Source organism: Equus asinus, chromosome 7, assembly GCF_041296235.1.
Source record: "Equus asinus isolate D_3611 breed Donkey chromosome 7, EquAss-T2T_v2, whole genome shotgun sequence".
Classification (NCBI taxonomy): domain Eukaryota; kingdom Metazoa; phylum Chordata; class Mammalia; order Perissodactyla; family Equidae; genus Equus; species Equus asinus.
The window spans coordinates 83,917,182-83,941,281 of record NC_091796.1 but is presented as its reverse complement, the minus strand read 5'-3'; the positions used below and the strand labels follow the sequence as shown (position 1 = coordinate 83,941,281).

General features: G+C 49.1%; 1 protein-coding gene across 2 annotated transcripts in view; it reads left to right on the top strand.

The window, feature by feature from the left end:
* Nucleotides 1–21,036, top strand: part of LOC106828892 (choline/ethanolamine transporter FLVCR2-like) — a 49,187-nt gene extending 28,151 nt beyond the window's left edge. Inside the window, exons 3-10 of one of the 2 annotated variants that reach the window (XM_044774040.2) lie at nt 2,405–2,539; nt 9,277–9,344; nt 10,599–10,702; nt 13,615–13,725; nt 14,735–14,840; nt 14,991–15,102; nt 15,683–15,738; nt 19,357–21,036. In XM_044774040.2, coding sequence (XP_044629975.1) covers nt 2,405–2,539; nt 9,277–9,344; nt 10,599–10,702; nt 13,615–13,725; nt 14,735–14,840; nt 14,991–15,102; nt 15,683–15,738; nt 19,357–19,434 — 770 coding nt within the window. In that variant the 3' untranslated portion in view covers nt 19,435–21,036. The remainder of the gene's footprint in view (nt 1–2,404; nt 2,540–9,276; nt 9,345–10,598; nt 10,703–13,614; nt 13,726–14,734; nt 14,841–14,990; nt 15,103–15,682; nt 15,739–19,356) is intronic. The other variant, XM_044774041.2, reaches the window with a different exon arrangement.
* Nucleotides 21,037–24,100: the final 3,064 nt, after the last annotated feature.

The following is a 24,100-nucleotide window of genomic DNA, read 5'->3' as shown; positions in this document are numbered from 1 at the left end:
TTGCCCATTGTGATATTATTTGGTTGCAGTTACAGCCTATCACCACTAGATGGGGGTCGAGAGGCACGTTTTCTGAGCCCTCCACCTTCAGCCAAGATGGCATGGTAAACAGCGGGTTGGGGGCGGGGAAACTTTTCTTTTGTGTGCAGACCCAGGTTGCCTGATCAGCTCTCCTTATCTGGTCTCCTGGGGTCTTGGCTTGATGAGGTCACCCCATGCAAAAGCTTTCGCCTGTTAGTGGGCTTCCCTTCGGGCTGCACTGCCCATGGGAGTCCTGGGTGATCCTGGGTCGCGTGACCCTCCCCTGCTCCTTCCCTCATGGAACCTCCGGTGGCAGTGATCCCAGTCTTTAAGGGAGGGAGCGAAGTTGTCTCTTACCCCATTCCAGCTCCTGCAAGGGGGGCTCCAGCCTCTCTGCCCTCTGTCATTTGGCTGCTGTGGGTCTCCAAGGATTCCTGTGCTATTAGGATATTTTCTGTTGGAATTTGGTTGCTCCTTTTTGTTGTAGGTTGGAGGGGAGAGAGTCCTGGGCAAGCTCACTCTGCCATGACGCCAGAAAGATGGGGCCACATTTTTTTAATGATTTCTTAAAAATTATAAAAGAGTAATGTATCCTCATTATGAAAGAATCTAGAAAATACAAAAAAGAATGCCCATTAATTTAGCCTTGTACCAGTTAATCCCAAACACGAACCTCAGATAACTACTGTTAATTTTATGTGCATGTATGTTTAATATTGAAGATACTTGGTGAATTTTATCTTCTTTCATCATCTGAGTGGTATTACATGGGCTCTCATAAATTCAGAAACAGCATAGTAGAGGTTTTCATTTTCAGTTAGTCACTCGTCTTTAAAGCTTAACCGCCTTTCTTCCTAACATTTGAAATTTCGACCTCACGTGTTAAATGTGTCGGTCCTTCCTGCCGGCCTCACCTCCAGAGTCAGTTTTACAATCTGTACATCACTCCACTGTTTTCACTGTGTCCTTCCTTCCCCAGCGTCCAAGCTGAGGAAGGGCTGTCTGATGGCCCCAGAGGCTGGCAGATATCTTGGATAGAGGACTTGGTGTCCTGGAAGGCTGAGAAGCCGTGGAGCCGTGGGTGAGAGCAGGAAAGAAGAATCCGGCCAGGGACCCTCACTCAGCCAGACTTTAAGTTTCAAACTGTGATGTTCCCACCTGCAAATTCTCATGTTTGTAGCTGGTGAGGGCATGGTCCTTTGCAGCTGAAATCTGGGCGATAGGACACTGCTACATTTTGGCATGATATTATCAAGCACAGATAGTAGCTCATTGAGTAAAGAACTGAGAAATCTTATCTGAATTCTGTTTTGTGGTTGCCAAGTCCTTAAACACCTGCTGTTGCAGAGATAAATAACCTCTTGCCTTGCTTTGATTCCCCTGATGGAAGGGGAGGTGAACAGGCAAGACAATGGATGAGGGCTTCCCAATGGCGGGAAGTCATACAGGACTGTTTCCGGAGAAGGAAGAAGCCGGGCTCTGAAGTCAGGGCTGAAGGGTTTTCTGGGTGGGGAGCCCTTTGATCTTCAAGAGAGTAAACCTCATTAGAAGAGCTTCCTCTTACTGGAAACAGCCTATTGACCTTTGAGGAGTGTTCTCATGGAGTGTGGGGGAGGCCACGCAGTGTTTGCTTGGACCTAGTTAGGGGACCATTTTAGCCAAACGACTGGCTAAACTGATCTGCCCCCTAGAGAACTGAATGGCAATCAGTGCAGACAAATGGATTGTCCCAGTTGCACTGAAAATAGGATATAAAATGAATGGTTTTCCATGTCCCCCCTCAGTCCTTCGTATTTGAGTGGCTACTCCTGCAGGAGCATGTGTTAATCCTCTTGTCTCTTCGGGAGGCAGGTATCTGACTCAGACTTTGAGAAACTAGGAAAGGACCTGAGTTTTTCCAGTAGAAGAAGCTCCCTTCACTTCTTCAGGGAATATGTACCGGCTGCCATGTGCCAGGCTCTGTCTAATCGTGAGCAACACCGTCCCTCCCCCTCGAGAGGAGCTCTGGTGCTCAGCCAGTAACTGGGCTCACTCATCCCAAAGCTCAGCCCTCACTGCCTTTCCATCCTTACATTACTACCGCATGTTCTCAGGGCTCTGTGCTGTGTTCTTTGCTGGTTGTTATGGGACTCCTTGATCCTTGAACATTGCCTAGGAGGCCCAGTGATGGCAGCCATTCAGAGGCCATTAAGGAAAAGCAATCAAAGAACAGCTCACTCAGCCACAGACAGTGAGATGCAGCTTCAAGAGAGGGGCTGTAAAGGAGCTAGTTGAAGAATTGCTATTTCCTCTGGAAGTCTGGGCTCCTCCTCAGATGAGGGAGCCAGCTCTGCAGGGATGGGACCACAGGGATTTGCAGTGATCTCTGTCTCTTTCCTTTCAGTATTCAAGGAGAAGCCTAAACATCCCCCCAGCAGAGCACAGTCCCAGAAGCCTGCCTTGACGTCCTCTGATGCTTTATCCGCCATCATCCGGCTCTTCAAAAACCTCAACTTTGTGCTGCTTGTCATCTCCTATGGTAAGTTGCAGGTGTCTGGGAGTGTCCTTGAACAGGGAATGTGGGACAAGAGGCCTGATGTGTCTGTGCGTCTTACTCTTTCCAAATCCAAAATGCATATGTAACGTCATTGTTTGGGGTCAACCAGAAGAGCCAGCAGTGCCTCAGGGCCTTTGCATGTTCTTAAAGTTCACCTAGAATACCATTCTTTCCCATGTCATTTTGTCTGACAAATGCCTGCTGATCCGTCAAGTCTCATCTCAGTGTCACTGCTGTAAAGCAGTATTAGGTGACCTTTCCTCTTTTATTGTGCTGTTCCTGGTATGTCTTAACACTTAGAATTTCTTAAAAAAGTGTTTCCAGCTCTGTCTTCCAACTAGACTTTGAACTCCCTGAGAGCAGAGGTTTACATCTTTTCATCATTGTAGTTCCTCAGCAGTGCCCAGCCTGGTGTGGATACTCCACCAGTCATAGAATGAGTGAGGGATTGAATGCATACATGAGTCTTGCCACATGAACCACTCCCCAACCAATCCTCCTTCTGCTTGTACCATTGGCTGCTTTTTTACCTGAATGCAAACAACATTCCTCTGTCATTTCATTTTCTTGGCTTTTGGTAAGATAAATTTTGAATACAAAATAAATAGCAGCAACAGCAACAAATCCTGGGGAGGGAAGAGAATCTCATTTCCAGAGTTGACATGGTATTTAAAATGTCAGGTTTTCAACACAAAACTATGGGACATGCAAAGAAACAGGAAAGCATTGCCCATACACGTGTGATAGAAACTGTCCCTGAGGAAGCCCAGACGTTGGACATAATAGACAAAGATCGTAAATCAACTGCTGTAAATATAGTCAAAGAGCTAAAGGAAACCATGTCTAAAGAATGAACGAAAAGTAGACAATGATGTCACACCAAATGGAGAATATCAATAAAGATGGAAATACAAAAGAACCAAATAGAAATTCTGGAGTTGAAAACACAATACCTGGAATGAAAAATTCACTAGAAGGCTCACCATCAGATTTGAACTGGCAGAAGAAAGAATCAGTGACCTTGAAGATAAGTTGAATGAAATTATTTTGTGTGAGGAACAGAAAGAAGAACAGAATGAGGAAAATGAGCAGAGCCTCAGAGACCTGTGGAAAACCATCAAGTATACAGCGTATGCATAATGGGAGTCCCAGAAGGAGAGGAGAAAGACAAAGGGGTGGAAGTACATCGTCATTTAAGTTGAGATAGTGCTAAACTAGAAAAGCAGTTCACTTCTGTGTCTCTGGAAGCATTTGACTCTATTGTGTATAGACAGGATTTATTAACATTTTTCTCTAAGGCCTAGGATTACCCCAGTGAGAGGGAGTTAAGCTAACCTAGGTATTTGGACACATTGCAGAAAACCACAAGCCTTATTTCCATGGTAGAGAATTGGACTTGGTGACAGGGCTCTTTCCCATAAGGAAATGATTCTAAAGCTTGATCATAGATTTGAAAAACATTTTATTGAGCCATTATCATGTGTCAGGCACCATGTTTAGTGCTTACATGTGTTATCTCTTTTAATCTTCAAAACAGACCCAGGACTTAGGTCCTTAACTCTATTGCATTTTATACCTGCGGAAGCAGGCTCTGGTTTAGTTCCTTGCCCACAGTTGGACAGCTAACAACCAACAGAGCTTGGATATAAACCTCCGTCTGTCTGATGCCAAAGCGCATCTTCCTGACCACTGCGCCATTTTGCCTTTCCATGCAGACGGGAGCCTCTAGAGACACACCAGGGCTCTTTTCCTAGTGCGCTTGCCTGAGCGGTCTTTGGGTCAACCTAGGGGAGTATGTCCTTCCTCAGATTCAGTCCTCCAGACCAGTTGCAGGGGTTGCTTTCTTCTAAGGTGTAGGTGCAGAGTTCTAGGTTTGGAAGCAGGACCCACCCTCATTGACCAGCCATCTGTGGGATTTGGGGATGGTGGGGTCTCAGCCTTAGTGTGTCTCTCTCTATGGTTTACAGGCCACGTAAAGGCAGTGTCTGGCATGCAGGCCACCTCAGAATCTCTACTTTCTTCTCCCACTGTCTTTGCTCCCAACTGAAACAACAACAAAAATCCCTCTATAAATTCAGCTGGAGACTTAGAAACTCCTCAGAGATCCCCCAACAAACCCTGTAGTTTCTGGTTAGGCAGCAAAGAGGGAAATGGTTCATACTTTTTATATTGTGCATATGATGTTCATATTTTCCTCTGAATTGTATGCACTTAAGAGCGTGTAGCTGGGAATCAAGCAGCTGATAGCATTCTACAGGCACATTTGCTGGACGTGGATGGACATCTTGGAGCAAGAGTCTTGAATGCTGGGCAGGTGAGTTCAGAGTTGGCACATAAGGAGTGGGGGGTCTGAGTTTTGGTGTCAGCCCTGCCAATCACTGAGTGTACCACCTTCACCCATTCTGTGCCCATCCTCTAATTACCTTCCCTGAGAAAATAGTAGTAATATTTGCTTCTCATTGGAGTGCTCTCAATGGAAATGAAAGCTTTTAAAGCAATTGCAAATAAAGACACTGGGCATCCAACTTGCTGTTGGTTGGTAAATTTGCTGATTTCTTAGGTTCTTTCGTTGGTCTGAGTTGGATTTCACCAAGTAAGGAGTAGCTCTCACTGAGCTGGCGGGATGTCCAGTATTGCATTTGTAGTGGCTTCTCCAAGCTGCTGAGTCTTCTGCCCAGAGCTGAGGTGCAGTGATACAGCAAGGCCTCGGAGGAATTCCAGGGTCTGCGTGTGGCTGGCTTTTCCCTATAGGCTTCTGGCCACACACTGAGAGTTAGGTTTGAGAGAAAAAAAGGGCCATCCAGCTAAATTTGAGTTTCAGATAAACTACAGATCTTTTTAATATAAACACATCTCATGTAAATTTGGGGTATATTTATGGTAAAAAATTACTTGTTTATCTGAAATTCAGATTTAAATGGATGTGAAGCTGGGTACCTGAGGGTTACTGTAAATATTCTATAAGATTACCTTTCACCTTGTTATGAAAAGAAGTTAATCTTGTCAATTTGCTGTTTTCTTGTTTAATGTGAGGGATGACCCAAGGGTCACAAGGATTTATGAGCTTGTTTCACAAAAGAAAAAGAATGCCTTCAGGGAAGTTACAATCACCAGATAGCCAGCCCCCAGCTGCTGTTGGCCCCAGAAGTCACATTGCCCAAGGGCTTTTCTGGAGTGAAAGAAACATGGGTTACCCCTTTGTTTCTCTGAAACTCCTCCTGCCAAACCCCTTAGCATTACACAACTCCCTGCTTTCTTCTCTTGTGAAGGCAGATTTGACAGAACCTATCCTTCTGCCTTTTCATCTTGGCCAATTTGCATAAACCTTTCTCCATCTTCCAGCACTGATGTCTCCATGATTGGCGCATCAGGCACATGAACTTGAGGTTCAGAGTTTCGTTTGTTGTTGTCTTTTCTTAAATCTGGCAGCCCAGCTTGGGGGGGAGGTGCAGAGGTTGGGTTTGTGCTGGATGTTGCAGTAATATCACAGGAATAAGGAACTGCCTCCTCCTCTAGTAAAATACCTCCCCTCCTCCAAGTTTGGTGATGCAGGAAGATGCAGCCTGGAGCCAGATTCTCCTTGGGTCTACCAGAGGGTAGGGGTAGGGCAGGGCCTGTGATGTGTCTGAGCAGAGGGGTGCCGTGAAGAAAAGAGCCTTTCTTTGGCTGTCTACTCCTTGTGTCTCTAGGTCTTGCTTCCCCATGACCTCCCTTATGTCTTGTCATCAGTGGTGTAACAACCACCATGTTGAAAAGAATCATTGAAAAGGCACCTCTTCTAGAGAATGTCCTCAAAGCCAATACTTTTCCATGTCATCCCGCAGCCTTGCCTCCAGCTGTGCTTCTGAATCGTCTTCCAGTGTTGGTCATCGGGAGTCCTGAGGACACCTTTGCTTGGGGCTCTCAAGGGCTTTCCCACTGCCCCACCCACATGGGGCTAGGGAGGGGGCTTTGGGCCCCTTCTGAGATGCTGGCTTCAGAGTGGGTATAGAATCCTCTGGATTCCCTGGTGCTTTGCTGAGGTCTGGCTGGCCCTTTGAAACAAGAGTTCACTACAAGTTCAGGAAGGATGGAAGGGAAATGAACACGGAGTAACCAGGACCCGGAGATAGGATCTGGGATCAGTGTTTCCCAAGCTTCCTGATGACAGAACTCCTTAGGGTGCTTGGCTGAATGTGTGTATAGATGTCCATGTGTCTCCTGTAAATTCAAATCCAGAAAGTCTGAGTTGCGGCCTGGGAATCAGCTTTTAACAAGCATTCCAGGCGATTCTGGTGGGTGGCGGGGTTGAGAGCTTCTAAAGCAGGCGTGTTATGGGTCATCCTCACCGTCTTGAAGTTCCTTCCATCCCAGCTGCCTCCATGGTAACCCCAGCACCTGGGGGCCTTGATTCATATTCCCAAGGCCATTTATTCCAAACTCCAGAGAGTTTGAGAAATACCCAGGGTTTTTGTTGTTGTTGTTTTTAAAATGCAGGTTCCTAGCCCCATTCCAGAAGAATCAGACTTAGTAGGTACAGGGTGGAGTCCAGGAGTCTGCATTTTTAAGCTCTCAATCCTTCTAATGCCAGTGTTCTCTGGACCACAGTTTGAACAAACTGGTCTTGACAAAGGGGAGAAACTCAGAGTGATGACGCGGCCCTCCTACCTTCCTAAATCCCGTCTCCTCAGTGACCGAGTCTTCTCCCAGTGACAGATACCAGGATGACCAGGCCTTCCAGGGGATCACATTTTCTCCCAGGAGTACAGCCCTGACCTGGCAGGCTTGCGTTGCTGGGGACAATCACACCCGAATACAACATAGAGGCCTCTCTTCCTGTGAGAGGGGCTCACACACAGGGCGGAACACGTGTTCATTCCTGCCCTTCAGTGTGGACACCGAGCCCCCTGATTTAGGCAGTGGGGTGGATTTGTGCTGTTTAACCATGTCTGAGGACCTTTGACAATATGGGACGGATAACTAGATTACAGATTGATTCAGAAAGCATACAGAAGCTCCTAATTCCTCTAGGGTTGGAGTTTAGAAACAATTGGAAAGGATGGCAGCCTTCCAGGGTGAGGCCCTGCTGGAGACCCTGGAAGCTATGCCACGGAGGCATTACGAGCAACAGTAGCTCCTGTGAGGTGTTGAACCAGGGACGCCATATCCCTCCCCTGCACCTGAGCCATCACCCTGGGGGCCCAAGAGGATAGCTTCTGGCTGGCTCCGTGGCCTGGGGTTCTATGCACCGGTTCCGTTGAAGAGGAACTCCTGAGGCTGCCCTGCCCACGGGCTGTCCTCCACCCGTCTAAGTGGTTCTAAGGTCAAGTGTGCCAGTGGTAGTCTTGGGAGCCTCAAAATTAGTTAAAATTGAAAAGACCCCTGGTGGGCATTACTGAGTGGCCTTTGTAAAAAAGGGTTGTTTTTAAAATCTCTGTGCATCTTTCTTGTCTATAAAATGAGGATGATAATATTACTTACCATCTAGGGTTGTTATGAGGCTTGTAAGGTGCTTAGAACAGTGTCCAGTACATAAATATGTGATGCTGCCATCATCATCATCATCATCATCATCATCACCATCACCGTTATTGTGAAGGGAGGGCAGGAGCCCCTTTCTCCTTTGGGTCAGTTCCCGTCTGATCCAGTTACTAACTCACTGTATGACTTTGGACAAATGGCCTCATTCTCTAAGGACCCGGATTCTTACAGTATATTCTAGGTGCTCCATTTGTTACTGAGCCCTAAGGGACCAGTGACCCACAAGTGGGTCCTTTTGCCCAGAGCCACTCGTGCCCATAGAACGAGCCCAGGTTTGGGGGAGCAGAGCAGAAACGTCCTTCGTTGATGAATGGATGAGGAGGCAGAGCTCCCGCTCTAAAACACCTTCTCTCCAAGGAAGGGTGAGCAGGGTTCTTATGGGATGTGAAGGGGAAGGGGGGCATTTGGGGCATGCACAGATCTTCCCTTCTTGCACCCGGCACCTTTTACACACATTTCCTTTTGTGCCTGGCACCCGCTTGCCATCTTGGACCTTTCTGGTTGGGCTGGTTGTGCAGTGTGGCCCCCTGGCATTGTTCTGCCTTGGTTCCTGTGAGCAAGCACAACTTCAAAACAAAGCACTAGACATAGAAAATGTTTTAGGGACTTCTCTGGGTGACAAATTTGTTGAATGAGTCGATGAATTAGGAGAGTCCACTAAATGCTCTTTAGGGTCCTTTCTGGTTTCAAATATATATTTTGTGTAACATTGAATGTGAGAAGAAAGTTGAAAGAGGGATGGGGAAAGAAGTGAGAAGCCACCTGTGGAGGGAGTGGTGTCAGGGGTCAGAGGTCTGGACCAGTCTGGAGAGGGGAAAGGTCATCAGGAGGAAGTGGAAGGTACCAGTAGTTGCACTGACCCCATAGGCCTAGCCAACACTTAAGAGGAATGTAGACGGTTCTGACTTGGAAGTCATAGTTTCTAGAGCCTGTGTTTCCAGGGCAGAGTTAAAGGGATCAAGGGCAATGGTATGTGGCCAAGGAAAGGTTCAAATGGTTACTGTTGGTTTTTTTGGAGTATTTCTTTGAGAAACACTGCAGGTAGCCTCATACGCCCTGGCTTTTTCTTCTCTGAGGACACCACTCACCGTGCCAATGAGGATGAACATTTCTACCCTCCCTGACTAGTTGGGGGAGAAGTTAGCAACGGCCCCAGCAGAAGGCTGACCCTAATGCTCTGTTTCTCCCTCCCTCCTTAGGTCTGAATGCTGGTGCTTTGTATGCCCTGTGCACTCTGCTGAATCGCATGGTGATCTTGCACTACCCGGTAAGGGAGTTCCCTAAGCACGCTGCACCGTGGCAATGAGACTTCTGTGTGTGTCTTGGCCAGAGCTGGGGCAGCAGTTAATTCTTGGTTCTCCGTAGTTTGTGGCAGTGTGGTATGGGGGTGTATGCTTATGGGATTTGGAGGGAGGTGGCCCTGGGTTTCAACCCCAGCTTTGATGGTACTAACCTGCGTGACAAGGTAGTTAGCCTCTCTGAGCTCTCATTCTCTTTTCTGTGAAAGAAGTATAATTACTTCCTGAAAGATTATTTGTAGGATTAGAAAGTAAATAATATTGTGTGTGTGTATATATATGTATTCGTATCTATTATATATATGTAAAGCACAGAGCACGGTGCCTGGTGACACATGAGGTAAACATATAGACATATAGAATCACATAGGAAATATTTAATTTATAAAATATTAGCAAGGTTTAATTTGAGCTCTTAGTTAATCAACTGAATGCTCTTTCTAAATGTTTCCAGCATCAGTGAGGGCTGGACACTGGGAGTGGGATTCCGAGTGTCCTGGAGTCAGGAATCCTGGGCCCAGCCCTCTTTTGAAAGGATGAGGGTCTCCCACTTTGGGAGGTGGTGGCCACTGTGGCTCAGCGTTCCAGAGTTGGCATTTTACAGGTTTGAAGTCAAATCCTAGCTGTGTACTTAATGAATGCCTCATGATCTTGGGCTGGCAGGTTAATCCCACTGTGCCTCAGTTTCCTCATCTGTAAAATAGGGAATATTGGTTCCTAACCTTATGGTGGGGAATTATGAGAGTTAATGAGATGGTGTAAAGTCCTCAGCATGGTGTCTGCCTTATAATAAGCGCTCAGAAATGTGTACCTCTTCTCTTCCTCTTCCTTTGGCACTGATAGCTCAAAACTTAAGGATGGAATGTTTGGATATACATATTTCAGTTTCCCCATCTGTGAAATGGGAATAATGAGAAATCAAAGGGTTGCTGTCAGGATTAAATTTTTTTAAAAATCTACCCAAAAGTGGTTCCAAGGACAGAATTGGGTCCCCCCGCATCCAGCATCACGCACACACTCCGGGTATGTTATGTTGGGAGAAGCAACCATTCTAGGACTCTCTCCCCACTGCAGCTTCCTACAGACCACCTTCCTGGTACTTTCTGAGAACTGGCTCTAATGGAGCCCGAGTTGCCTGCCTTTGCCCCTTGGCCATGGTGACTGTGTCCTGTCCGGTGTCTTGTCCCCTCACTGAGTGCTCATTGGGGCTGTGGTTTTCCCAGGGGGAAGAAGTGAACGCTGGAAGAATCGGCCTGACCATCATCATTGCAGGAATCCTCGGGACCGTGATCACAGGCATCTGGCTGGATAAGACCAAAACCTACAAGTAAGTCACTTCCTCCTGGACTGTGAACTGGGGACCCATGTTCTGAAGTGACACATTAGTTAGCAATACGGCTTCAAAGGTTGGGGTGCGGCAGCTGGGGGTTTGAGTGGTCAAGCGGGCAACTGAAATTTATCTTCTCTGAGCCTCAGTTTCCCCATTTATAAAATAAGGGAAACAATAGCCGCCCCGTGGAGATCTTCGGAAGATTGAGGTGGAGGACATGAGGCCAAGCACAGCACCTTCCCCAGTCCCAGCCCCCAAGCAGCTTGTGCAAGGTGCAGAAGAGGGAGAAATACAAATGAATGTGGGAAAATGGCAGCAGTTGGGAAGTTTGCGGAAACCCCAAAGAGCAGAGTGGGGAGGTGGCTCCACTGCCCTGTGCCCATGGCTCCCTCTTGGACCCCATGCGTCAGCCAAGGTGCTCTGTGCTTCCTCCAGTTTGCAGTGTATTATCGTGCAGTTGCTTACACCTCGTTGGTAAATGTTGTGATGTGCTTTGGGCCTGAATGCCCAACACCCACTGAGATTTTAGTGTACGCCAGGCTAATCCAGGATGCTTGTTAGAAATACGGATTCCTGGGCCCCACCCTCAGGATGCCAGTTCAGTAGGAGAATCTGCATTTGTAAAAAGCAATCCCAGGGTCTCAATTCAGTAGTCAGCCTTGGAGAAAAGGCTCTGGAGAACAGAGGCCCAACATCCTTCTTTCTTGTTGCTTCTTTCCAGTGCTCTGCATGCCCTGGGTGCTCAATTGTTGCTGGCCGGCAGGGTAGCTGCCAGGGTTGTCCTGCTCTGGGGCAGGGCTGTCCTCTGGGCTGCTTTGTGAAGGCCTCCAAAGTTCCCAGTGTCTGGAGGCGACAGACAGTAGCAGACCTGTTCTCTCCACACAAACCCGCTTCTGTGAGGCTGTGGTCAGACCAGGTCTCAATCTGGCCACCCTAGTCAAAGGCCCATTGAGGCCATCCCTGGGGATGTGGCAGCTTGGCTGAATATGACGAGGAGCCCGGGTTGGCTTAATTACTGCTGGTGGAGCTTGGCTGCCGTCTCGTCTCTGCCATCTGTCAATTGCTTGCTCACCGCCAGACATGAGAGCCGTGAGGCCTGGCTCACGGGAACAGCAGGGTCCCTTTTTCCAGGGCTTGCCTTGTGGCAGGAGAAGGTGGGGATTGGAATGTCAGCTGGGCTGGGACGTGGGCAGCCAGGTGATTCAGACGAACTGGAGAATACAATGGAAGGGCTGGGGAGGACATCTCAGAACCTAAGCGTCACCAGTTCCTGGTGTCCCCTGATGTCCCACTCCTGCAGGCAGCAGTACTACGCAGGCAGAGAAAGGAGGCGAGAGCTCTGTGATCTGGTCATTTCGGTGACAGTTCCCCCCTCCCTAAGGCTCCCAGATTTGTTCTGTTTGGTTTGGAGGCCAGAAATTGGGTGTCAGGTCCCTTGATCTCAGGCTGGCACTACCCATAGTTTTTCTAGATGGGTGGTGCTTTGAGTTGAATCTATGACTAAACAAACATGCAAAGATGAGCTTGTGGGGTCAGCGAGAGAGCCTGGTGTCCATGAAGGTGCATTCTGCAGGGTGGGGGATGGGGAAGCTCCTCTACCCTCAGCAGCTCTGAGCACGGGGTGGGAGGGGCCTCCTTCAGAGGCTCTGGCCTTAAGCTTTTCCAAAGATGCCACCACATAGTGTATTAGTATTCCTGGGTGCCGGGTAGAAGGAGTGCAGTGTTCCAATCCCACCCTCAATTTACTCAACAGGTGTCTTTGGACAAACTACTTAACTGGCTGAGCCTCAGTTTCCTCATTTGTAAAAGTAGGGATAGTCATGCATTTCTTGCCCAGCGTTTCTGAGGGCTGAGTGAAATAATAAATGCCTGTGAAGTGCTTTGCAGAATTCCTGGAGCCCGATAAATGCGGTATCAGTAGGACATAGCCTCAGCCCGTATTGGTGGCGCCCCCGCCGTGTTTCTGACTCCAGGCGATAGCAGTGAAGGCAGTCAGCTTTCCGTGTTGGAGTCCTGATGTGCGAGGCGGGAGGGCAGAGGGCTGTGCAGAGCCGGGCCCTGCAGTGAGTGGGGCAGGGAGAGGAACGCAGGTCCCGTGGCAGACTCAGGGCCCAGCAGAGTCCTGAGCGCACAGCACGGGAGGAGACGCATGTGGAGGGCACAATCAGGGTGACACCGAAACCAAAACCAGCACTTTGCTGATGGTCCTTCCCAGGGGACACACACAGGGAGATGTCACAGGGAGTGGGCAGAGCCTTCTCGCTTTGGCTTTGGAGTCAAGCACTAGTTCAGGGCTGGAGAATGTTCTCTCTCAGTCCCGCTGTCTGGAGCGGAGTGGTTCAGACTCAGCAGGAAAAGCTGTGCTGCACCTGTGCACGTGGCAACAGGAAGAACTCAGAGAAGACAGAGAGAACCTAATGACACTGCCCAGCATTGTCATGGGGTCGTGGGGACAGCAGACGAGCAGAATCAGATGGCTTCTGGGGTAGTTCTGTGCTCCACTGCCACCTGACCAGAGCTCGTGTTGGTCCTGTTTGTTTTTTTGGTGCAGGACGAGGCAAGGAAGGGTTGTACCCTTACTGCTTGTGGGTAGAAGGATGAGTCAAGGTCCTGCTGGATGTCGTTGAGAGGGTTCTGCAGGAGGACACACATGCAGCAGACGGCTTCATGCTTCCTGGTCTCACCCTTTGTAGCACTGACCACAGTGTACTTCAGGAATTATTTGTGTGATCATTGGTTCAGTGTCCACTGACCTCTTGGACAGAAAGTTCTATGAGAGCAGATGTCCCAGCACACAGCAGACGGCTTGACACACAGCAGGTGCTCAACAGATACTTATAGAATGAATGAATGAATGATCCTGTTAAAGTCAGAAGTGTATGATTCAACCTCTTTGCCTCCACTTGTAGGGAGACAACCCTGGTGGTCTATATCATGACTCTGGTGGGCATGGTGGTGTACACGTTTACCTTGAACCTGGGACATCTGTGGGTAGTGTTCATCACCACTGGCACAATGGGGTAAGTTTCACCTCTAAGCTGTTTAACTAGAAAACACCATCCCATGGCTCCTCAAGCTGGTGACATCCTAGGAAGCAATATTGATCCCTTTGCTGCCTTGTCACTCACCTCTGGGGATGGAGATATGGTGCCCAAAAGTCTTGTTTACTTGCAGCACTTCAAAAGGCCACCTCGGGCTCCCAGGCCCATCCTTGCTGTGGCATGGAGTGTGTCCTTCACAGACCTCTGGGAGGCTAGAACATATTCAGAGGCTTTTTCAGCTCTGCCTGGGACAACATGGAGTCACAGAAAGTACACAGAGCTGAGAGTCAGAAAGTCTGGGTCCTGGTCTCATCTCTGCTGCTGACTATCTATTAGAGCACAGGCCCATCACTTAACCACTCAGGGCCTCCGTTTCCTCATCTGTAAATGAAGATGAATGGCCTGCCTGAAGAGGGGCCTGCTCAGCTTTACCTCCCAATCATCTTTGTGTAGGCAGTTCATGAGTACGTGTGTGTGTATGTGAGAGAGATTCAGAGAGAGAGAGACAGACAGACACTGAGTCCTTCTTAGCCGGCAGCTCTGTGGAGGGAAATAAGGAGGACTCCGAGCTCCTCCTTCCAGGTCGCTGAGGGTCATGGAGAAGCTGTTCAATATCCAGGAACTTCCCATTCCCAGCATAGGGCCTGTGTACCCAGGACACAGAATTTCTTAGCTGAGGTCTGAACACTCCAGGCATCCCCAGCCCTTCTGTAAATGCTGACTCTGTCTGTAATTGATGGCTGGACAGAGAAGAAGCAGGGGACCCCTAGAGGCCCCCTGAGCACAAAGCCTCCATATGAACTTCCTCCTGGCCTGCAGCGGTCTCTCTTACTTGGTATGGCCACCTAGGGGATGGCCTGATCTGTTCAAGGCATGTCTTGATGGGAAGAAACAAACAGGAAAAGGAGTTCTAAGGGAGGAGGCAGGCTGCCCATCCTGCTTTGCCTGGACATTCTCCATCACCTTGTTTCTGTGATCTGGCTTTCAGCTTCTTTATGACTGGCTATCTCCCTCTGGGATTTGAGTTTGCTGTGGAGCTGACATACCCAGAACCAGAAGCCGTGTCGGCCAGCCTCCTCAACGTTTGCCCACAGGTAAGGCTCTTATTTGGTGGTGGCCCCAAAGCAGTGACTCTTGGTTCCCTGCCTGGCTTGGCTGGTGCAGGCATTGCATTGTGGGAGCTGAGTTCCTCCATGGGCTAGTTGGCTGGGCCCTTATTTCCACTCTTTTTTGTGCCTTTCCAGGTATTCGGGATCATGTTCACCATCTCCCAGGACCAGATTATCGGGAAGTATGGGGCCATGCCTGCAAACATCTTTCTGTGTGTGTTCCTCACCCTTGGAGTAGTCCTCACTGGTGAGTCAGGGCCTCAGGACAAGATGGCACTCAGGCTGCCCATGGGCTTATGCTGTTGGCAATTTGGTTCCCCAGTGTCTTGACTGATCACACAGATTGGGGGTACACATGCAGGGGGGTCGGGGGGCTTCTTAGGGAATCTTTTTGGGAGGCGGTAGCATGCATTGATGTAATGAGTATGGGCTTTGGTGCCAAAAGACCCTCATTTGAATTCTGGACTGTGATTCTGATCTCCATAGCTGTTTGAGCTTGGTCAAGCAAACCAACTTGTGGGAGCCTCACTTTCTTCGTTTGTAAAATGGAGATTGTTGTGAGGATTATAGCTATGTGTGCCAAGTCTTTGGTAAATATGTGATTTATAAACAAAGGTCAGTGTCATCATTGGCTTCTGCCTGTCCAGGACAGCAGGCTTTATCAAGTTGGCTGATGGGACCCCCAGCTCCCTGGGATATCTGAAGCAGGTCTGGGGTACCTGTGACCATAGGGAAAATGAGGGCTCCCTCTTGGATGGAGCTGACCATTGGTTGGCTTGATAACTGTGTTTCTATGTTGCTCTTCCTTCTCGACCCCTCGACCTCAGCATTCATTAAGGGAGATCTCCGGAGGCAGAAAGTAAACGGGAAAAATCCTAAGAATGTGAGTATGTGGGAGCTTGCTGGGCAGAGTTCTGAGTTCTTGGCTTTGCTGAGGATGTGGCTGCATTGGTGGGGGCCGGTGGAGCTCCCAGAATGGACTGGTTTTATGGTGGCTGTGAGACCATCTCAACTCTCACAAACATGGCGCCCAAAGTTTGCTCAGTGGGTGTTTCAGCACTGCTTTTCTGCTGGTCTTTTCCAGGCTCTTTTCCCACTTCCTGCCCTTCTCCTGGCCTCCCTGCTCTGGTCCCCAGAGGACATCACTATTGTCACAGTCTGCTGAGTAGCATCCACCCCACATCCTGAGATATGCCCTGAGGCCTTGGCTCCACTGCTTTCAGCCTGGGGTCCGTGGCTGGAGAGGAGAGGTGGCAGCCAAGCTTGACCATTCTGTCAGGGTGGTGGTGGCCCCAAGGCAGTGGCTCTCCTGGCAGATGACAGCTCCTTACGCAGTGGGATGGGGATGGAGGGACTGGAGCCAATGGATTGCCAGTAGGGCTTTAAAAGGACAGTTCAGGAAGCAGGAGCTGATGGCAGTGGAAGGGGAGAGGACCAGGAGCATGATCTAGAACAGAGAAGTGTTTCCCATCTGCTCTAATTTGTGGGAACTATTTTAACCAAAATGTTAGGTATCAAATCTGAGCCAGGATGAAGGAATATCAAATCTGAGAAGGAGTAAAAGTAGGATATTTCTTACAAAACAAACAAAACGCCCAAAACTATTACAGAGATAATACACATTCTTTGTAGAAAAACTAAAAGATACAGAAAAGTGTACAAAATTTAAAAATCACCCTGTAATACCATCATCTGGAGATGAGATGCTGTTTTTTTGCATTTACTGTACGTGTCTATATCCACGTATAATATATATACATATAGTTGGATATATGGATGTGTATCTATGTTTTTTAAACAAAAATAGAATCTTCCTGTATCTTCTTTTTCACGTGTTGTGAACACTTTATCGGATCATTAGTCTCTCACAACATACTTCTAATGCCTGCGCATGGATAAACCATGATTTGCCTAACAGTTTTCTTGGCTGTGGACATTAGATTGTTTCCAATTGCTGTTATAAATAATATTGTGTTTAATGTCCTGGAAGCGGAATCCTTGTGCATGTTCTTAAGCACAGTATTTCCTTGAGAAATGGATCAGTGGTCAAGCACATTTTTAGGACTTTGAAATGTATTGCTAATCTGTCCTCTAGAAAGCTACCATTGGCACTACCCATTCACGTTGCTGTAGTGGTGAATGAGTGCCAATACTGAGTGTTTATCATTTTCAAAAGTCTTCGCCAATTTTCTCAGGGAAAAAATGGATCTGACAGAGGTACGTTTAGCGTTTTAAGGATATGCGTTGGCAGACAGATGATGACCTTAGTTCTCTACTATCTGTCTTCTGATCTCATGCTCCAGAGCTGGCAGGCAGCAGTAGGTAGCCTGTGGGAGGAGCAGCCTAGGGCAGGAAACTCAGTGCGGAGACAGGGAAAGCCTTGGAGCAGAAATGCTATTCTCTAGATGGGGAGGGGCCCGGCGTCAGCACTGTGGAGACGGCTCTCCCTGTGCCGTGGACAAGGAAACCTAATGATGTGGAACACTTTGGTGGCTATATAGTGAGCCTGGGAAAAGGTGCCTGTACTAAACCAGGATGGATTTCTCGTGAAAAGGTTTCAATGTGGAATGTGACATATTGTGTCAAGTGATATGGCATTCTTCTATGTTTACTTTATAATCTGTGTTTACGTTGGCAGATACAGTCAGACAAGAAGAATGTAAAGGTCACCTACAATCCTTGCACCCAGAGATAACCCAGTAACATTTCTATGCGTATGCTTGTGCACATGTGGTTTTCTGCTCTGCTTGTTTACTTAATATAGCTTACAACCTTTGCACACCATGACATTTTACAGCCTCATATCCATATACATGTATTTCTATTTCGTCTTGTTGAATGTTCAGGTTGTTCCAATATTTCACTATTCTTGCAGCCAGCTCCTTGTGCACGTGGACCGCGTGGTTAATCAAGGTTGGAGGTGTTGGCTCAGTCACCCTCTGTGTGGAGTACTGGAAAGAGCACTGAGTAGGAGGAGATGCTGGTGTCCCTCAATAACTCACTACGCGTCTCTGTCCCTCACTTGCATCTGGGACAGCTTAGTGTTAGGGGGAGATCAGAGTCCTGCTGGGCTGACACCCAGGGAAGCCAGGGCTGTCACAGAGCACCCCTCCTCTGGAGCCCATCATTACACACCCCGTGGTGGTGAGTGTAAGCGAGACCTGCGCCCCAGCACACGAATTCATTATCAGAGCCAGGGGAAGACACAGCCCACAGCAGATCTGGACAGAGCTGCTCTTTGTAATCAGTGAGGTGTATAGTTTTGGTAAAAAGAGGCAGAACTTCTGGGAGGGGTGTAACAACTGACCTCGACTATGAAAATCTTCGGTTTCCATTTTTCCTCCAGTCGGTAGTTCTCAGCCACAGTGGCAGCGGCTGTGCTTCTGACCCCACTAACCTGGGCTTCTGGTTGTGATTTCAAGCTGCTGGCTCTGGCGGAGGCAGGCGTGTGTGTGTGCGCGTGTGTGCCAGAGAAAGCCTGCCTGATCCACTTAAGTAGGCTGCTAGTTGCCTAACGAAGGCTTCTCATGGCCGAGGCGGACCTGGTGGCAGGTTACCAAGACTGAGAAGGTGAAGGATGGATTACCCAGCTGTTGCCACTGCCGTGGACTGGCCAGGCGACACTCCCTGGGGCAGAAGCACCATGTGTCACATCGGCCCTGCACTGCAGCTTGGCCCTGCACACTCTCCCCAGCCGAGTGCCGTTGACCGTGCAGTCCTGTGCCTGGGCCCAAGGCCTTCGAGCAAACTAGACGAACCCTTGAGCTAAGAAGCAAAGTGCTCCTTAAACCAGCAGACAAGTGCCCAAGGTGGCGTTGTGCACCCAGGGGCCCCACGGGATGACTTCCAGACCAAATTTAATTCCAAGCCCACCTAACAAGTGTGACCCAGAAGACTCTCCTAGTCCTGTGCCCTCCTCCCTGAGAAAGCCAGAGCCAACTACGCAGGTCCTTCTCTCTGTGCACAAAGTATAGACACCTGTTTCCATCCACTGAGTTTATATATGCGGCCGGCATCCTGCCTTTCTAAAGTCTCTGTTGCATCTATTCCATGCACGTTATAACAGTGTTCCTCATCCTGGGGGCTGCCTCCAGATGGCCTAGCCTGGAATTCTGAGGGAGTCATGGATCGGGTACTTTGGCCAGCTACTTGAGGCTCAGTCCCAGTGAGTTGCAGGCTGTCAGCATGGGGAGGGAGAGAGCGTGCACAGTGGCGCTTGGAGTGGGATGGTGGGCAGAGGTGGCATAACAGAAAGCTGGCCTTTTTTGGTTTTCCTTTGATGATGTTGCAATGGGGTGTGCGTGTGTATGTGTGTGAAGCACACTTGTGGCAGGGGCTGGAGGCTGTTTTCTCGTTCCCTTTGCTCATTGTTGGGGACGTGGAGTGGCCTCTGACTCTTGTGTTTCCCACTGATACAGCGTCACTGACAGGCATTGCTCCAGGTGGGGTGGAGTCCTGTGTCTCTTTACCCAAAGGGCTGCCTGCTTGTTTTGCCTTGTAGAAGCTCCAAGAGGAGGAAGTGGAGGAGGAGAGCCATACCAGCAAAGCCCCCTCGGCCCTCTCTGAGGAGCATTTCTGAGAGAGGAAGGTGGCGGCGACTCAGGGAACACGAACATCCCCCACTTCTGTCAGCACAGCTCACTGCCAGCACAGACGTCTTCACTGGAGCAGCTTTTGGAGGGAAGCAGCTGGAATGCTTGTGGCCTGGATGGCAGGGCCTGTGCCTCCTGGAGCCCATGCAAGAGCTCGTGTGGTCTAGTCGGGGAAAATGGCACCCTTCACCAAATGCAGGTTCGACCCCGCCCCTCCCCCTTTGGGTCAGGGGAGCTGGTGTCAGGAGAGGCTGGTGCAGGACCTGGGGGCCGGCCCTGGCCTGGGGTTTGCCTTCCCTCTTCCTCTCCTCCCTTATGGAGAAGGCCTGTAAAACAATCACAGGAGGAGAGCTCGTTCAGGATGTTAACTTGTTCTTGTGTCTTAAGACCCCTCGAAGCCCAGTTCTTGGGAGCGGCCGCTCTCTGGATGAGGGTTGTCCATGGGGCCTCACTGACTGCTGAGTTCTCTGGGAGAGACAGCGCCATCAGAACCACCTTCATCGGAGCAAACCCATCGGCACTCTGGGCCTCGATTCTCTGGGCCTGACCTTGGGGTCTGTCTCCAAACCCTCTTTCCTGAGAGCTATCAAACCAACATCAATAAACTTGAGAAAAGCTTTGTTGTGACCACGAAGGAGAAAGCCGTTTGGCCAAGTTTACCGCCCAGGTGTGCCAGGCTGCTGGGCACCTTCTGAGCGTCTGTGAAGGCCCAGATTTGGGAACTCTGGTACTTGATTTGGGAACGGGAAGGTTCTTTCTAAAGAGAAGTCCTTGCCCAGGCACTTCTGTGTGTGTCAGTCACCTCTGACGCCTTCATCTGGACGTTGGCTTGAGAAACTCGGTCATTGGCCTAAGTGCTTGTTTTCTCTGGAGGGAGGGAAATCCCAGCCGACTTCCTGTAACCTTGCTGAAAAGTAATCTTGATTCATTCCAGCCTGAAAACGCAACACTGCTTCTGAGATGAGAAAAAAGGGCAGAAGGAAGGAGGCCATTGATGTGGGAATTCTCTGCCTGAATTAAGCGTATCCCACCTCTCGTGGGGACAGTATCTGGACCCACCCCCTCGAGCAACACTCTTTATCAGATGTTCTCAATTTAAAGGGATTCCCTTTGAACCATCTCAAGCTGACCTCCTCTTTTGCCTAGCCTGCTGTCTGGCTCTACTCATGAGCTTGGGTTGCCTTTCCTGAAAGTAAGACATTTTGCATTTCTCCTGTGCATTGAGCAGCTGTGATCTTGACCACCATGCTGATCTGCTGTGGCCACGGCCCTGGCTGCAGCATGTCGGGGCAGCCTGCGCTGGCTGCAGTGCTGGGCTGCTTAGGCCACTGCCCGAGGGGAGCCTGGAGTGTGTGTACAGACTCTCTGTCGTAATAAAAGTTCACTTCTGGTGGGAGGACTGAGTTAGGAGTGGAAGGGAGCTGGAGAGAAGGTGGACCTTACTTTGCGATAAGGAGAAAGGTCTTTCCACTTCAGCCCTTAAAATGTGGTAACCAAATGTTTACTGAATCCATTGCTTTATTTTAAAAACAGTTTGTATTTTCTGTTTGTAATACCAGATGTTTTAGGGCGATAAAAGATTCTTCACATGGTCTGCTTTGTTGTTTGGGGGGGCAGAGATGGCGTTTGGCAGTCCCCAGAGGACTCTCGCACATTTCTGAGGATGAGGGTATGGGAAAAGGCTGCAGGGCTGAGGGCTCAGGGCTGGAGGAGCAGCTCCTTGGCCTTCCACAGAAGTGGCCCTGTTTACATCCATGTTACCATCCTGGAAACCTGGGTTATCTTTTACACACAAGGCTGTAAAGGTTACTGTCCACCTCCAGGGGGTGCTGCGCCTCAGCGCCCATCACGTGACCCTGACCGCGTTCCATGCTGTGCACACATCAAGACAGTTCCCCGAGCGTGGCTGCCGAGAGGGCCCACTGTCGTTTGTGCCTCTGCTTCAGAGGGTGGCCGAGGTGTTTGTTCTACAGTCACCCCAGCCTGGCACCAGTCTGCTCTGGCCGGAGTCCGCAGTCTCAGCGCCTGCAGCTCTGTCACCGTTTTTCTCCTGAGCTGTCCTACTTACTGCCACTCTCCCTCCCAGTCGCGTTCACCTTATGGCTGTTACTTGGATATGCTGCTGCCGTCGGTTTTCTGTACATTTCTTCCCTAGAGAGGTGCACTGTGCCTGGGGCGTTCTGGCACCAGCTCTGTTAGCAGTTCTTAGCTGGAGAGAGACAACAGTACGATTCTCCTTAAAATCATCTGGGAAGGGAGCCAAGCCTGGGCTGTAAAAGAAATCTAAGAGCCATAGTGTCTGCTAGATACTCTAGGTCCTTGTCTTTATGTATCTGGAATCACACTTCTATGATGCATGCCTGGAGGATCCAAACCATCGTAGGCTTTCATTCACTCTTTCTTAGGTGGGCTCCATCAGGTCTCCACTCAGAGGTTAGCTCTGTAAGATCATTGCTTTTCTTACTGCCTCTTTTTCTTTCTTACTCCGTACCATACCTGGTGAGTAAGGGAAAGATAGTCCTTATCACTGAGCTACTTTTCTAGATGTGCTATTGTGGGGATGTGAGCCTGGAATTGCTGCACCACTTTTGGCACCATAAAGGAAGCCAGCCTGAGGAAGAAGCCAACACAGGAGGGCAGAGCTGAAAGAAATGCAGAGAAATGGAGCTGAGTCCTGATCAAACCATCCCTGAAGCCTATATCCTCTTTTCAGTTTTGTGAGCCAATGTTATCCTTATTGTTTAAGCTGGTTTAAGGTAGATTTTATTCCTTTCACCTAAAGAGTCTTGACTGATGGAGAGTTCCCAATACATTCAAGTTCCAACTTCAAGCTTCCTATGATCCCTTACAAGTCTCCTGCCTCTCTTTCTGACCCATCTCCTACCTTCTACTACTAACTTCGCCATACTGTAGTTACACCAATCTTACTCCTTGAACAGACCGTTCCTACCCTCCAGATGCTGCTCCCTCTGCCCTAAATGCCTATCTCATATCTGAAGACACCTGAGGTCTGGGCATTCAAGTCGCAACACAAACCCCACCTCCTTAGGGAGGCCATTCCTGATGATCTAAGTTATACCCCCTCCCCTTCTTGATCACAATTCCTTGTTTTCTAGAGTTCTTATCACTGTCGGAAGTTGTGCTGTCACCTGTTGGCTCGTTGCTCTCGTTTCCTTGTCCACAATGTAAGGGTCACGGGGTCAGGGACATTGCCTGGGTTGTCCATTTCTCTTTCCCATGTGTCTGGCATGGAGCAAGTGTTCAATAGCCACTTGCTGAGACAGTGAATGGGCTCTCATGTCTCCACGCTGTATTGGAGCACCCAGCCCATGGGAGCTCCCAGGGTTGTGTCTGGGGCACCTGCCACTCCAGTGGGCTGTCCTTGGAGGGCAATGCCCTCCTTTCAGGGTCATGCAGCTGTGTCTTCTCTGCTGCTCATTGTGTTTTCTGCCTCTGCCTTCTCAAGCATCCATTCTTTCCTTAGGAAGAAAACAAGAACCGGTGCTGACTGTTCACTTGTGAATCTGCCCACGTAGGCAGTAACTCCTGGATGTAGCACTTTCTGCCTCTGCCCTGGAAGCCCCTCTGGTGTTGACAACACCCAGCGAGTCTGGATGAGGACAGGTTTGGAGCAATGCTGCAGAGTATCTGTCAACAGAGGAGGCCTAGGGGGTCAGTAGACTTCTCAAGGCTGAGGTAGGAGAGAACTCAGAAACACTGTGATCTATCTAGATGCCCACATCTGGTCTTGGAGAGACCTCAGTCCCTGGGTCTTCCCCTGAATCCAGATCTATGTTATCTGAGCAGAGCCCAAACCAGGCTGGTTTCCTGTGCACGTGGTAGTGGAACAAAGCACTGCTTCTCTGGCATTTTCTGAGGGCACGGAGCTCTTGGTGGCTTGGTTCTGACAGTGCTGATCAGATATGTTGTCCTGAAAGTACGGATCATCTTCCACTGTAACAGTGGTCCTCGATCCTGGGCATTTATTAGAATCAACTGAAGAAGTTCCTTAAATTACCAAGACCTGGGTACCAGCCCAGTTAACTCATACTCTGGAGGTGGGCCCAGGGCATAAGTATTTTCTGAAATCTCCCTCCCTGGGTGATTGTAACATACAGCTGCTGATCTCCATCATCCAGGGGTTGGCAATGCCAACACAGTGAAAGCAAGGTACTTCCTGTGCTGGGATGTCAAGCAAGGGAAATTCCAGGGGACAAAACTGAAAACTGAAAGGTCTATTAATGTTTTCTTGGGCTTTAAGGATTTTCCAGCCATTGGAAAACTAGACAGTGACACCAGTTTCCCAACCCTGAACCCTTAGATGGTAGTAAGGTGAGAAAGAATTCCATATGCCAACCAAACATCTAGCTGTTAGCCCTGGAGGGGTACATTCTTTATAAGCCAATTTGATGGTTTTTCTGATGAAAAGACTGAGGAAATTCCTCTACTTAGTGAGATATAAAAGTGGAATATTTTGCCAACTCTAACCAGATGAGGCATCATGTGAAATTTCTACGCCAAGCTCCAGAGCCTGGCTGTGACCAGTAGAGTACCCTGCTGGCCTCCAGGTCATGAGGGAGTAGGCAGGCTCTACTTCTGGGCTGGAGACAGACTGACAGAGACACACACACAGAGTTGTTTGGCTCAGGTCCA